Genomic DNA, 16,311 nt, shown 5'->3' with positions numbered 1-16,311 from the left:
AAAAAACCTTGCTGTATCAAGGCAGGTCATTAAAAGGATTTTATGTCTTTATATAAAAAGCAGTGGCCTTTATGCAGCAGTTGCTGATTACACAAGAAGTGGAGATGGAATTAAAAGATTTCTGGATAGTTCTGTCCTCAGGCTTTGGAGACTTTTGCTCTAATTTATGCTACACTAAACTATATAAATTTGGAGGTGATTACACCTGATATCCTTAGATGACAACAGAACTCCACTTTTGCCCAGCTTATAAATGACTCCTGAGTTTTAACTTCAATCTTACTCTGTAGAAGTCTCAACATGAAGTGTAAAATAGGGAATTACTACCTCAAAAAGGAGAAAGCTGCAGGGAGCTCCTAAAATAAGACAAAACTGAGAGAGATTCTGAATATAAAGGAAAAATAAGATCTTTTTTATTTAATGAATTTAATTAATATTTTAACTAATTAATATTAAGAGAGCTGATGGAATAGACCAGTTCAAAATGCCATGGGGAGGGCTTAGAGAATGCCCACAGGGGGTGTGCAGGATGCTGCTCCTCCATCAGTGGGAGCAGTGCAGACATCCCATGGACACACCTGGGGAAACTCGAGGATCTGCTACTGCCTGGACTTGGATCCCTGCATTTTCTAAGCCAGGAGCATCTCTCTGATCCAGCAGCTGTGGGATCAGCAGGGTTAGGTCCTGCAGCAAACCCCGGGACACTCCCAGGAGAGACCCCAGGATGCAGAGGGGCTGGGACTTCACCTGAGCACTAAGCTGCAAAGAGGAGAGAAACCAGATTTTCCACAGAGCATTATTTTCACTCCCACACCATAAATCCCCACGTTTCCCTGTGTGGGGAATGGCCATGGTGTGTTTCTGTGTGTGCTGAGGGCAGGCAGGAAGCAGAGGAGTCACCTGCATGGCACAGGAGAGCTGGGGGTGCTGTCCCTTGGTTTCCTGGGCTCACACAGCTTCTGAAAGGAGAGAGCCTGTGGGGTTTCCTTACAGACACTGGGAATCCAGCTGGGACAGGCTGTACAGAGCAGGAATTAGGAAAGATGCTGGTGATGAACAGGCTGTGATTCACTGCACCTCTGGAGTCAAATCTCCCTGTGCATGGCCATGGTTTGTAGGCACTGAGCCCTCAGGGGGCAGAAGGGAATGTGCATCCCTGATTTGGAGTCTGTGAGCTGTTGCCATTTTCCCTCTGTGTGATGCTCCCCATTGTACCAACCTGTACAGCTGATCTCCACCTCCTCACCCAGCAGCAGGTACAGGTTAGCCCTGTGCCTCACAGCAAGGACTGACACACAACCTGAGAGTCTAGACAGCCTGGGAGCAGGGCAGGTGGATTTGGAGCTGACACATTTTGCTCCCAGTCTGGAGATCTGCAGTCAGTCTCCAGTGTTTAATGTGAATTCACAGCATGAGCTCACAGAAGACACCTCTCACTGTATCACATTCCCTTCCACACACAGAAAAATGGGATGAACCTTCTGTCTGATCCTTCTGAACTGTTGCCATTTGGACACAGTTCTTAATCACAGAATGATGGAATATCCTGAACATCCTGAATATCCTGAATATCCCGAATATCCTGAGCAGGGAGGGACCCCCAAAGATCATCCAGTCCAGCCCCTGGCCCTGCACAGACACCAAACAACCCCACCCTGTGCCTGAGCAGTGTCCAAACACTCCTGGAGCCCTGGCAGCCTCGGGGCTGTGCCCATTCCCTGGGCAGTGCCAGCACCTCTGGGGGAAGAACCTTTCCCTGATCTCCAGCCTGAGCCTGCCCTGGCCCAGCTCCAGCCGTTCCCTGCTCCTGTCCCTGTCCCAGAGACCGGAGCTGCCCCTCGGGAGGAGCTGCAGCCCCCACTGAGCCCTGCCCTCAGTCTCCTTCTCCAGCTGAACAATCCCAGTGCCTCAGTTGCTCCTCAGAGCCTTCCCCGTGCCCATGTCCCTCCTCTGGACACTCTCCAACAGCTTTAGATCCTTCTGATGATGTGGCACCCACAACTGCCCCAGACCCGAGGTGAGGCCAGAGCAGAGCAATCCCCTCCCTTAGTGTAAGACCCTGATCCCAGCAGCATTTTCCAGGCATTGCAAAAATCCAGGGATTCATTAAGCACAGCACAGCTGCTGCGTGGGGGAGCACACTTCAGTTTTAATCTTACACCTCCATTAAAAGGAAACCTGCTTGGAAGTGTTCCCACCATTTCAGACCTACAGCCTCTCCTCCTTCTTCACTAGGTTTGGTGTTGGGATGGCCCACACCTGGAGGAGGCTGAAAGGGAAAGAAAACACTCTGGAAATTCCAGAGCAGAAATCTGAACCTGGCCATAAGCTGGAGAGAGAAATTCCACAAGCAGACTGACAATTCCCACTGACAAAAGGATTTCCCTGTTTCTCAGCCTGCCTGCGGTATGGAAGGATTGGAAACAGGACTGTGGGGGCTCACCTGAGAAGATTTGCATGTCAAAACTCTTCTTTTCACTACAGGAGTGAAAAAAATGAGGGATAATTCAGGCTCTGCAGCTTTCCCCCAGCATGCAGGGTCCCACAGGCACTCAGCAGCAAGTGCCCTCTCTGCCAGCACATCATTAACACCCTGAGCCTCTGGGCCAGCTCTGCCAAGGAAAGGGGCTCCAAGAGAGCTGCTCTCACTGTGTGACTTTGGACTGATTGTCTGCTAAAAAACCAGGGTTTTATACAGCTGTCTTCTCACAGTACAGATCAAATGGGGCTGAAGTTGTTCTGTCTCAGAAGTGAAATGTTCTCTGAGGTCTGGTCTGGACAAAACCAGCCCTTTACACTGATGTTATAAAAAGAAACAAGAGCCACAGCACAGGGAGAAAGGGTTCCCAGGAGCTGAAACAGCCTGGCAGTGTGCAATAGAAGGTGATTTCCAGGCACAGCTCCACAAGGATGGACCATTTTGGCTTCATTCAGCAGCACTGCCTTGTCACCAGCACTGTGTCCCCACCCACCAGCCCTGCAAAGGGAGAGATCCTCATGATCTACAGTGAATTTCAGTCCCAGTGACTGAAAAGATGTATTTTCACATGGAATTATAACATCACTTCAAAATCTGTCACTTCTGATAGCGTGGGTGACAAAAATCTATTTAGTTTAAGGGGAGGCTGGACAGGTTCTTAGGAGAAAATAAATGTACTGAGGGTTAGCTGACATCTGTGCAAGCCACAAGTGATGGGTTTGAAACAGTTTGAGAGCAGCAGGGAACCTGAGGGAATTTCCCAAGTGCTTCTCCAGACATTTTCTTTCAGCCAGGGCTGGGGAGAGAGCAGGCTGGCTGGATGCTATGGCTGATCCAGCACGCCAGCTTCTGCATTCCCAAGACTGTGCATCCTTCACCCCAAAGTTCACCCCAGCTGCACATGAACAACCGTCCTGCTGCAAAAAACTCATCTATGGCCTGTTTCAGGCAAGAGCTTTCTCTACACTGCAAATGGTTAAGGCTTTCAATGCTGAAATAATTTCTTGTCCTTTGGCCCTCTGACAAGAATCTTACTGCAAGTGCCACCACAAATTCAGGGAAGTCCATTGTATTTGTCACAGCCTCCAATATCTATTGCCAGACAGAGTAAAAATGGATGTGAAATTTTATTCACATTGACAATGCTAAAATTAAAATGTAGAGACCAGATTGTCTCCAGCTCTGACATCCCCAGCACAGGAAGGACGTGGAGCTGCTGGAGAGAGTCCAGAGGAGCCCATGGAGATTCCCCAAGGGCTGGAGCCCCTCTGGAGCCAGGCTGGGAGAGCTGGGGGTGCTCACCTGGAGAGGAGAAGGCTCCAGGGACACCTCAGAGCCCCTTGCAGGGCCTAAAGGGGCTCCAGGAGAGCTGCAGAGGGACTTGGGACAAGGGATGGAGGGACAGGACACAGGGAATGGCTTCCACTGCCAGAGGGCAGGGATGGATGGGATATTGGGAAGGAATTGTTCCCTGGGAGGGTGGGCAGGCCCTGGCACAGGGTGCCCAGAGAAGCTGTGGCTGCCCCTGGATCCCTGGAGGTGTCCCAGGCCAGGCTGGACGGGGCTTGGAGCAGCCTGGGATAGTGGAAGTGTCTCTGCATGGCTGGGGTGGGATGAGATGAATTTAAGGCTCTTCCAACCCAAAGCAGTCTGTGATTCTGTGATAAATCAGGGTATTTTCTAATCTACAAAAGCAAATGATCAGTGACACATGGCTTTACTACAATAAGCCCCCTTAAGGAGGGGACTTTCCTCTAAGTGTGATATTGTGACAATAAAGCAGCTGCAGTTTCCCAGGCCCACAGGCAGCACCTGCAGCTTGGCCCCTGCTGTCCCAGCCATAAACTCTCACCTCCCTGCTCCCTCCAGGATCAGAGCCCTTCCCTAACACTGGTTTTGCCATGTTTGCTGACCCAGCAGCACTGAAGTCAAAGCTCCAGAGCCCATTCCAGGGGCTCCTGCCTGTTCCTCTCTGCATGTGGGGAAGGGGTCTATTTTCTTTCTGCACCACACAAGTCTCCCCCAGCTCCCTCTTTGGTGTTCCATGGGAAAGCAAATCCTATCATTTTAATTGTCTGAAGGAATAAAACCAGGAGCAATATTGTTAAACCTTCATTTAGTTTGAATTTTGCTGCATCCAGACTGAGCTGATGAAAGGGCTCTTGAGGGTGAGTGTGCTGATTTTTCTCAATTATACCAAGTGGCCTAAAAAGAGGGATTATCTCTCCCTGAGTATCTTGCCTCTTTAACAGCAAAACACACTGGACTATCTGCCCACCACAGAGAGAGGGAGGAAGCCTTATCTCCTAGCACTGATAACCTGGGAATTAGAGATGTAAAAGTGCACCCCAGCAGCCACAGGGACTGAGCACAGTGGGCCCTTTCTCCTCAGCTTGAGAGCAAATGTGGCTCAGCAGCATCTCCATGTAAGAAAACACAAAGCTTCAAAAGAAAGTGATTGAGGTATCTTAAATTGAGTCCAGGAAAAAAGCAGTAATTAATAGAAATAATGTTCTTGTTATGCTGCCTTGATCATTAAGTGTATTTTAAATGCAAATTACAGAAGAACACCAGCAGATCCGTGGTGTGTTTAACAGCAAACAGGCAGAGAATATTCAACTCTGGTTTTCTAAAGAAGCTGATGCTTTTGACATTAATCTCAGGTCTTAAAGTCTGATAAACTAATACTGAGTTTCCATTAAGGGTAATTAATGATAACAAAGCTCTTCCTAGAAAAAAATCTGAGAGCAAAATCTACAACTTTTAGAGTAAAACTCTAAAACTGCTATTAAGAGCAGCAGGGACTCAGGTCATGGTGTTCTCTGGGATGAAGCACCACTGACAGCTACAGGGTCCCTTCCAAAGCTCTAAAATCTGTGTACAAACCTTTCCTTGAGAAATGTCAATATACAGTATTCCTTAGCAGTGTTTCTAGCACTTAACAAGACTTTTCAATTTTCAAGAAAAATAGAGGAAGGGAAAATAAAAATGCTGGAATTACACTGACTTGAGAACATCAGCTTCTTTCCCTGGTCTCAGTCAGAAAGGGGAAAGCAGAATTCCACTCACAAAACCCCACAGTTTATCTAAGGAGCAGGCTCCAGCACGAGTGGTGGCACCTGAAATCCTCCACACAGGCTCTTCCTCCAGACCCCAGAGAGGTTTATGCTGACAGTTCAGAATCCCTTACTGCTACCAAAAAGAACTTCCCCGATTTCCTGGCTGTGTTTTGCTTGACTCCAGACTAAGCAGAACATTTCTTTTCCCACCTAAAACACAGACCCTCACACAGCAACTCCTCTAAGCTGCTTGTGAGCAGTGGGAGCAGCCAGAGGAGCTGCAGTCCCCAGGAAGCAGGACAGAAGGACAGAAGGACAGAAGGCTTACATCCCACCCTGGCAGCAGCAGCTCAGGTGTGTCCACCTGTGCCCAGCCAGTGCAGGTGGCTTTATTGACTCACTGAAGGTTTCCCAGCTAAAAAGGTGCCAAGAAAGTACAGGGAAGTAAATGCTTTGCATTTGCAATGAGAAATGGCATTGCTTCCCTATGGCTTTGTAAAGGACTGCTTCAGGAATGTGTAAAGCAATACCAAAGTGGGATCTTCCCCACACAATCACTTTTTTCCCCACTAAATAATCCTTCATTGGCTCCCCTGGAAGCGCTGTTTTTTCCACAGGGCTTTATCCTCCTGCAGCTCCTGAGAGCTGAGCAGTGCCAATATCCTGAAGGGTGACAGGGGCTTCTCACATTTGCAGCTACTCAGGTAATTCCAGCACATCCTTGTGGATCAAGGCAGCTCAAGAAGGGTTAGAGTACCTGGCAGGAGAGCTTCCGTGCTGATGCGGTGCCTCGGGATCTGCAAATCCCTCTCGCTGTCAGATCCTTCATCCTCCTGGATTTCTATGTCAGAGTCATCATTACCTGGTTAAAAACAAAGCCAGCTGATTAATATCACCCCCAGCAACCCCCAGCCCAGAAGAGCAGCTGGACACAGGAGATACCAGCGGCTCTACCTTTGTTCTAGCCCAAGAGGAATTGAAAATGCAGCTGCAGAGCGTTGGCTTTGCACGAGAGCAGAGGAAAACAGCCAATGTTCACATCCCAAGGAGAAATCCTTCAGCAAGGCAGTGCCAAAGCAGCACCCACTGTCAGAGCCTTGGGACAACCCCAGACTGTAGCATAAAGGTGCTGCTTAAACACCCTCTGGGTATGAAGGTGCTACTTCAGCGAGTGATTTAAAGATCAAACTCTTTGAAAAGCATTTGTCAAGTATGTGTTTATTATCCTGGTTTTACCCTGCCACCAGCAATATCAAAACCCATCTCCTTCGAGTATTTGCCTTTCATTTAATGCTAGAGAAGCACAGTTCCACATCCCCAGATAAAGGAATGCAGCTACAGCCAACCCAAGATGCTGGAGAGACAGGGAAGCTTCCAAAGACAGGAACTTCTTCAGATATTTTCATTATCTGCCTTTGTTTCCTTTTCCCCATGCAAAGCAGAGTTCCCAGCCCAGTGCCAGGACAAACCCAACAGGACTCCATGGGAGGACCCAGCACAGTAACATTTGCTGCTGATTGTTTAGAGAAAATAGGCAATTCTTTCCCAGGTACATTTAATTACACACATGTCAGAGCTGAAAATGGAAATAACTACTTTAATCAGGATTAGTAATGAGCTGACACATCTCTGCAGTATTTAATTATCGGACAATATACAAATATTAGACATTTTCCCATCCTCTTTTTCACTGCAATATTAAGTTAATGAGAAAATAATAATGGCAAGGGAAGTATCTGCTAGCCTGGGAAGATTACAAGGCTCCAGCAGAGTTAGCTATAATTTCTATTTGCACTTTCTTCTTTGGCAAGTGAGGGAATCACTCACTGCTGTGTGACCTGGATGCTGCTTCTGTTTGCCTGGCATTTATGAAACTGAGGTTTTGTTCAGCCTTCCACGGGCAAACTCATTGGGAGGAGCCATGTGGAGCTTCCAGAAAGGATTCCAGTTTGTGCTCAATATATTAAAGAATGAATTTATCACATCTGTGATGGCTCTTACTGCTCATGTCCTCATTCTTATTTTGTGAGATTTTTTTCTTCCTTCTTGGTTATTTATTTTATTTTTAGCATAAATTTCTCCCCTTCAGGCTTTGTCATCTGTGTTCCTGTTAGGCAGCAGCACTCCCAGGAGCTGAGGATGCTGCAGGGAGCCCACTGATTAACTGGCCAAACCTTTCCCATTCCATGCCCATTGTGCTTCTTGCTCCTGTCTGGGATCTCCTGAGCATGAGCTGCCAGCTGAGCAGGACCAACAGCTCCCCACTGCCACAGAGCAGGGCTGGATGGGATATGGGGAAGAAATTCTTCCCCTGTGCCTTTAAAAATCCTGGATTGCCTTTCAGGCCAAATGAAAATACAAATTCATCAACTGAACTCCCAGCATGTCATGGAATGGCCTGGCTTAGAAGGGACCTCAAAGCCCATTTTGTCCCATCCCCTGCCATGGCAGGGACACCTTCCCCTGTCCCAGGCTGCTCCAAGCCCCATCCAGCCTTGGACACTTCCAGGGATCCAGGGGCAGCCACTTCTCTGGGAATGCTGTGCCAGGGACTGCCCACCCTCTCAGGAAGAGTTTCTTCCCAATAACCACAGTACAGCACTTTTCCTGCTGAGTTGTGACTTTGAAACAAATCCTGTTATGGATCCACGGCAAGAGTTTGGGTTTTCCTTGAACAGCCTGGCTGGAATCCTGGAACACAGAGCCCAGCTCGGAGCATCCCTGCAGTGAACTCGTGCCAGAGGCTCAGGGAAGTGACAGCTGCAAATGCAAATTCAGCAGTATCAAAATTCTTGCCTCCAAGCCTCCTGCTCCCTCATAAAAAGACATCAAGCACCTTCTCCACTCCCCAAACCTAAATATACTGCTCCAATCAAGCCAAATCCCGCTATCACCAAGCTCAGTTCTGCCCAGGTACAATCTGAGTTATCAGCTGAGCTGAACTGTGCTGAGCCAGAATCCCAAGGACACAGAACCAGAGCAGAGTGCTAAAAAGTTACTCAAAAACACAAGATAGAGAGAAGCTGAGTACAGGCTTTTTCCCAGGATTAAACACCAGCCCAGTGCTGTGTCCTAGGCAGTGTTTCACCACCAACTCCTCACTCTACACCCAGTGTGCCCAGTTCTCACCAAAATATTCTTGGTATTTATAAAAAGTGTCAGTTCAGGAAGTTTCATCTAACAACATACAAAAAGACTGATTGCCCTTGAAGAAGCCACAGTCTTAAGTGTACCACTGCACAGCCAATTGCAATCAGTTTTGGAGAGACAAGGAACATTCCTTATTAAAAAACCCAGATTTTTCTCAGGATCAGCATAAAGCAATGAAGATAATAATCCACAGGCACCAGAATTGCCACGTGCTTGTACATGGAGTACAGAACCCACTGAATGGAGCTGGCTTATGAGATTTATATGGGTTTACATGAGGATTATTGGAATGCTCACAACAGACTTATTTATTATTATTCAGCAATCCATGTCCTCCAATTGAGGCCAAGCTGGCAGCTTCCAGAAGCTTCAGACTGAGGTTTTAAGCAGCCCTTGTATTTTTATTATGAAAAGGTAATCAGCAGAATAAGTCTGTAAATTGTGTTGGGCCCACTGGTGTGATTGCCTCTGCTGCACAGAAAACACTCCAAATATCAGCCTAGCTGAGGGAGGATATAGTGGGATTTTAAACCCCACTTGCCTTTCATTTCAACATTTCTATTTCATAAACATGGGTTTCAGTCAACTAAATTAGTTTCCTTTAAAACTGTCCAGCCACAAAAAATACATCCTGCTTCCACTGATCTCCAAAGGTGGGATTTTTGTTCCTGCTCCCAGAAAAAAGCCACAGCTGAAACCTGGACAGATAATACTATATTGAAATGATTTAATTTCTGGTAATTTGCAATGCTTGAAGGAAAAGCAGCATGATTTAATAACTTAGCGGTGATTTCATAGCAGATTTGGTAGTTTATATCAATATTCAAGTAAAGGTATCCAGCTGTAAAAGAAGAAGTTACTGTGGTGAGGATAATGAGCACAGTGGCCATTGTTTATTGATATGCTCTGGAATTAGCTGGAAGTGCTGTGTAGAAAATCACTGCCTTGGAAACACAGGCACTGGCTCCACAGCAATTACTGCACTCAGCAGGATGCTGGTTTTGGTGAGAAAGCATCATGAGAACAATCAAATGGGCAACTGACAGCCACTTGATCCCAAATGAAATCCAGTTAATGGCTAGCAGGAAATAAGGGAACAGCAAAAACCAAAGGGGGTGGGATTGGGATTTCTGATGTGTCTATCCACTGTGATTTCTCCCAGTGCCTGTGGAAAGCCTCAGCTCTGCCTAACCCATCCTATTGTCACAGCAAACCCACAGCACCAGGCTCTGGATCAGCCTGCATGCTCCTACACCCACAGCTCTGCCATCTGAAGGGAAAGAAAGGCTTGGGTATAAAAATACCTGGAGGAAATGTCCTTTGTCCTCAGCACAAAACTGAGATCTGTCATCTGGTCTCTAAGAGGAATTCAGCCTGGTACTGAGAGCTACTGAGCAAGGTCCAGATGTGTGTAACTCCTGGAATTCCAGTGGAAAACCTGGATGTTCTTTGACTTTTTGGTTCTTTTGGCTGTGCAGCCAAAAACTGGGCAGTAACAGCAACATACAGCAACAAGAAGGTTGCAGAGGTAGCTCTAAGTGCACTTATTTACCTTGCCTGGTCATTTTAAGATCACAGAATCATGGAATAATTTGGGTTGCAAGGGAGTTTAAACTCATCCCATTCCAGCCCTGCCATGGGCAGGGACACCTCCCCCTAACCCAGGCTGCTCCAAGTCCATCCAGCCTGGTCTATCTACAGCATCCAAACTCCAAATTCATCATTAAGGATGATTAACCACTGCCTGGGAAACCAACAGGTCTCAGCCACTTGAAATAATTAAAATTAACTCAGGATGACAAGCTCCACTTAAACTGGGGTTTGGAGTCTGAGCAGGAGTGAGCAGTTAGGTTATTTTCGGGCCCATTTGATAAAGAGGTCATATTTGGTGACCAGAACTATTTCTAACAGTCTTACATGCCAAAAATCCATCCAAGCACTATTAAATTAGACCATGAATTTGCAATTACCCAACAAGTACAACACAAAGCTCCTGTGGAGCAGTTCCAAGTGTCTCTTACAAGAAGATGGATGGCCTGAGCACCAGCAATATCATCCAGGAGTTACCCCTCAAATCCCACAGCTGCTGCAATGGGGCTTTTTGTTTTGTCTGCTGGCAGGTTTTAAAGCATCAGCTCTGGAGTAGAAAGGGTGCACTCAGGAGCATCAGTTAAATCCTCTGGTTGCTGCTGAACAAGATTCAAGTAGTGCAGATTTCCAAATGCTGAGGAAAATGAGTGGTTATTCATTTTACAGACCAAGCAAGAGGATGCAGGGTGGAATGAGTGGAGCTGCACAAAAAGAAGAAAGTGGCAGAGTCAATGAAAAATTCAGTTTTACAGCAAATACTGCATATAGAAATTAATCCTGGGCACAGCACTGGTCAAAAGAAATACAGGAAATATTTTGAAAAATTCAAAGAGTTTATGTTTTTACACTTTCAAAACAAAATACTTTACTTTTTAAAAAATATAGCTCAGATATATTCCTACAAGAAGGGTGGAGAGAGACTTTGAACAAGGGCCTGGAGTGCAAAGACAACAGGGAATGGCTTCCCAGTGCCAGAGGGCAGGGATGGATGGGATATTGGGAAGGAATTGTTCCCTGGGAGGGTGGGCAGGCCCTGGTACAGGGTGCCCAGAGCAGCTGTGGCTGCCCCTGGATCCCTGCAAGTGTCCAGGGCCAGGCTGGATGGGGCTTGGAGCAGCCTGGGACAGTGGAAGGTGTCCCTGCCATGGCAGGGGTGGGACTGGATGGGCTTTGAGGTCCCTTCCAATCCAAACCTTTCTGTGATCCTGTGATTCTGCATTGCCTGCTTGTAAATTGATAAAAAGCTCTTGAAGAATATGAGAAAATGCATTGGAAAAAGTGTGTAAAAAAGAGAAAAAGAAAGACCTGTAAGTGCAATAAGCTGCTGAGTCTGAAAAAATATTTCAACCTAGATACATTGCAAGTTGTTCCTTTTTGCTGAAGGAAGTTTTTGTAATTTTGGATAAACCTGCAGAAATAAATTGAATTTCTGCTGTCATCAGTGACCTTCCCTGGCCTCTCCTCTCCCAGAGTCCAGTACCAGAGCATCCAGTACCCACACCTGACAGGAGTGCTATCTCCAGCCTTCATCTAAGCAATGTCTAATACACTGTTTTAGCTGTCACTTTGCCATTAACAAGGAAACCAAGCCCTGAGTTTCATGCATTTGGATTTGTTATGTGGCACCAGTCCTGGATGTGGCACAGGGGCAGCAGAGAGACACCAGCAGTGAGACACCATTGCCTGGATCAGCCTAAGAACAACTTCTGCCAAGCAAAGATTAGAAAAATAACAGCAATTTCCTCCCTGCTCAGCACAAAAGACATTTTTATACTGCTGCAAATGCTTAATTGTGTGTATTTTCATCAGGCAGATAATACTCAGAGCCTGATCTGTAGCTAGAGTTCAAAATCTTCATGTTGTTTAAGAACAGTACTTCAGACAATTTAGTGTTGGTTTTTTGGTTATTTTTTTCAGTGCAGTGGTTTTATGGAGCTGCTCTGTCAGAGAGAAAAGCTGATTTGCAATGTGTGGAAGCAAAAGAAAAAAGAACCAGACTGTTGATCAGCAACACTAAACAATTTTGCCAGTTTTATGTGAAAGTTCATATCCATGGACTTTATTCTTAACACAGACCAGCACAACTCAACCTCCATCCCACAGCTCTCCTTTATGAGAAACAGGATTTAGGCTTCTCAGCCTGAAACTCATCTGACAGCTGACCAAATATCCTGCAGCTTCACTGCAGAGAGAAATGAAATGTTAATTTGGAACCCTTCTTACCAAATTAGCAGGAGATGAAGTCAGGGGATCCAGACAATGCGAGAGCTGATCAATTCCAGGGTAGGTGAAGGCAGCAGTGCTCACAGGACAGAGAAGATGCTGACTTTTAGCAGTTAATGGCAACAAATTTGTCACCACCTGCCAGCTCATGCTGTTAGAAAAGCCTCATGACGTGTTTTGCAGCTCCCAGGGGCACAATGTTAGCAGTGAGAGAACCTGCCCTGCTCCTTTTGGGGGCACTGCCCCTGCAGCCCCTCTGAGGAGGGAAGCAATGAATCTCTTCCAAAGCAGCTCATTCCCCCACCCCAACATTCCAGAATCAGCCAGGGAGTCCTGGGATAGTGGTAGAAGCAGGCCAGCCTGCCCTGATTCCAGTGAGCACAGAAGGAACCCATCCCTTCATCTCCAGAACCTGCTGCATGAGCAAGACCAAGTCAGAGGAGGGCCCACTTCAACCATCTTGGTGTCTGGGGCCCACACAACAAATCCCTAAGTTCCCAAAGATGGAATAAAACTTTGGATGAAACATCCTTGCTTTGTTTGGGGGGCATTACTCAATAATGAAGTATTTAGCAGGGTCTGTGGTGACACGACAAGGAGTGAGGGTTTTAAACTGAAGGAGGGTCAGTTTAGACAAGAAATTAGGAAGGAATTGTTCCCTGGGAGGGAGGGCAGGCCCTGGCACAGGGTGCCCAGAGCAGCTGTGGCTGCCCCTGGATCCCTGGAGGTGTCCCAGGCCAGGCTGGATGGGGCTTGGAGCAGCCTGGGACGGTGGAATGGGACAAGCTTTAAGCTCCCTTCCCACCCAGTCTGGGATTCTATGAAATATTTTTTCCTCCAAGAGCCTGCTTCAGAAAGATGTTTCTGATGGTGAAGTTCTTTACTCTTCCCTGTCACTGGAGCATTACAGGGCACGTCCTCCCAGGAGCATGCAGCATCCAAAATCCAAACAGCTGCAAGCTTTAAGTGTCCAAGGCTGCAGTACCTCACACCATTTCCTCACCATGCTCACAGCAGTCTTGATAAAATCACTGCCAGATCCAGCTGCAGGTCCCTTGGGAATCCTCTCCAGCAGAAATTCCATCCCTCAGGTGATCCCTGTTTCTGGTGTGAGTTGCACAATTAACCCTGGGGGAGGGTGGGCAGGCAAAGCTGCTCAGTGGGGCTGAGCCCATTCTGCTGCTCTTTCTTTGTTTCCTCTTGTGCCAAATGTGTATTTTTCCCTGTGATGAGGACCCTGGGATTAACACAGCTGCTCTGTAAACCAACTGTGAAATGTGAGACACCAACCTCTGCATTCTCCCACCAAAGCAAATCTCTTGGGTTTGAATTGTTTAAAGGACAGCATTTAATTAATAACGAGCAGAGGAGAGGGGGGTCTGCTCTAAGGGTTGTTAAGTGTGAGCAGACTGTGCTCTTGCGGAGCTTCACAGCATTCCATTAATTAATCTCTGTGCTCCTGACTGGAAAACAGTCCCAGAGAGCCAAATTTCCTGTCTCAGCTCCCCTGCAGACTTTCCCAGACAAAGGTAGGGTGGAGCTGACAGAGATGACTCGGTTTGCCAAGGTGTTGGGACAGTCAATAATTGAGCCAGCTCTGGAAAGCAGGATCCTGGTGCTCTTCTCACTAGAATAAATGCTAATTATGACAATTAGGTACTTGAATTAAGATGTATTATGGTAATATTTGAGGTCATTAAAAGTAATAATCACATTCTTAGGTGGCAGTTAAATCAGTCACTAAAAGGCAAAGTTCCTTTTCTTTCAGAGATGCAAAATGACAGAACAGTTTTCCAGCTGAAAATCCACAGACAAAGCAGGGCAGCAAATTTTCATGTTACACCTCACACTGCCAGTTACTGGTGACTGATGCCCAGCTCCTCCTGAACTTTTTCACCCCAAAAACTGTCAGAGAGCAGGACTTGAACTTTTTCATGCAAATAAACCCTTAAAATAGTTACACATTTTGTAGTTTACATTACAAATCCTGTATTTCAGCTAAAACTTCTTCACTCTTTACTTCATTGATATGAGATCAAAGATGGACAGAGATCAGTGAATTTCCTCTTTCATGAGTTTGCTCTGAAAATCTCAGACAACAAACAAACTGTCAAGTGCAACTTTTATGTCTTTACTCAATTTCAGCTTTCATGAACTCCCTTCTCTCTGATCCTGAGAATTAACTTTCTTCCTAGTTTCTCCCAGTTATCAAATAAAAATGCACAGACTGCAATATTAAGTTCACAGAGGTAGTTAATGATTAAGTTCTGGCTGGTGTTTGGTTCAAAAAGAGCAGTATCTGGTTTGTGAGCTTTCTACAGAGTCTCAAGAGGTCATTAATTCCCTTCTGATCCTAATTAATTAAGAAGTAGTTTAGTAAAAAAAGGAAAAAAAACCCCCAAATTTGAATTGCATTCCCATTTTGCAGGTACACTAAAATCAAACAAATGCAGGGAGGCAAATGTGGATCCTATTGAGAAGATTGATGATATCAGAGATGATTTTAAGCTGTGAGTTTTCATCTGGGAAAGTTCTGATCTGTGTAATAAAGAATAATTCTGAACACAGAACCAAACTCTGTCCTCAACAAGTGCTGAGGACAGAAGTTGGGGCCAGAAAGGACACTCTGGTTTTGCAGGACACCCCAGCATGTGTGTGGTGAGGCACAAACCAGCAGGACTATTCACCTCCATGAAGCATTTGGCTGAGAAGAATCTTCTGTCCAAGTCTGCTCTCAAGCCAGCAATCCCCTGGTGCTGGGACAAGTCTGTGTCCCCAGCCAGCCCAGGTGGGAGCAGTAAAATGAAGCCTAAATCTGCTCTGGGATTGCCCAGCATTCAGTGGCTGACTGTGGTCGTTCCTGAGCTCTGCAGGTGAAACTGGCAAGGCAGGGAACATTCCCAGAGAACATTTCACTGCTGTCCTTTCAAGTTGCCACAATTCTACTTGTTGTACCCCTGCCTGCTGACTCTGACCCCATGTCCCCTTGGAAGTGGACACTTACACATGGAGTAGCCAGCACTTAGCAACTCCTCTGCTACTCCAAGAGGTGAAGGAAATCCCACTTACTTCCACTCTTCAGCAGGTGCTGCTCCTCCTCCTTCAGCCTGTTCTGAATGAGACGTAACATGTTGGCTGCTTCCTGCAAGAGGAGAAAAGAGCTGCCTTGGGAAAGCTGCCACAGGAGGAATGGGACTAGACAATGTCAGCATTGAGAATGTTCTATGGAAAAAAAACCAGGTCTGATTTGAAACATGGAGCTCCTGCTTGCTTTGTGAGGGTCAGGATATAAAGCCCAGGTCAAGCAGTGCATTGAAATTCAACCTTACATCCCCCCTGGGTGAAACATCACTTATCCCTTGGAAAATGAATTTATTTGTCTTCATCCCACAGAACATGACTGCTGCTGCTTTGAAAAGCTTTGGTAGTTGTCTTCAGCCAACAGACCATTAAAAACCAGAACTGGTTTGTGAAATGACTGCACTTTCTAGCACATATCCAAAGCAGAAAGCATCCACACCTTTCCAAGCATGCAAACCAAACTGGAGCAAACAACCCAATCAATGAGCTGGAAAAGTACAGCCATGTATTTATTACATCACCCTGGTGCAAAGGAAAATCAACCAAATGAAGGTCATGACACCAAAAAGTCACAGAATGGGACCTTTCTAGCCCATTTTAAATGACATTTAGCTTAATTTTGGGTAATGCTAATGATGAAAAGCAAGCTAAACATGATAGATTAGGTAGGATATGAATGCACAGAATCAGGCACAGCCAGAACCCCCAACATGAACAGCTGGCAACAGC

The 16,311-nt window shown here is 46.3% G+C and overlaps 1 protein-coding gene across 2 annotated transcripts in view; it reads right to left on the bottom strand.

The window, feature by feature from the left end:
- The window catches only part of IFT38 (intraflagellar transport 38), a 55,291-nt gene that overhangs the window by 3,779 nt on the left and 35,201 nt on the right, over nt 1-16,311 (bottom strand). For both annotated transcript variants that reach the window (XM_086854257.1, XM_086854258.1), the window contains exons 9-10: nt 15,571-15,643; nt 6,296-6,400 (exon numbers count right to left, since the gene is read on the bottom strand). In XM_086854257.1, coding sequence (XP_086710383.1) covers nt 6,296-6,400; nt 15,571-15,643 — 178 coding nt within the window. The remainder of the gene's footprint in view (nt 1-6,295; nt 6,401-15,570; nt 15,644-16,311) is intronic.

Source organism: Cyanistes caeruleus, chromosome 17, assembly GCF_971803275.1.
Source record: "Cyanistes caeruleus chromosome 17, bCyaCae1.hap1.1, whole genome shotgun sequence".
Classification (NCBI taxonomy): Eukaryota; Metazoa; Chordata; class Aves; order Passeriformes; family Paridae; genus Cyanistes; species Cyanistes caeruleus.
This window is presented reverse-complemented; position numbering and strand designations above follow the sequence as displayed.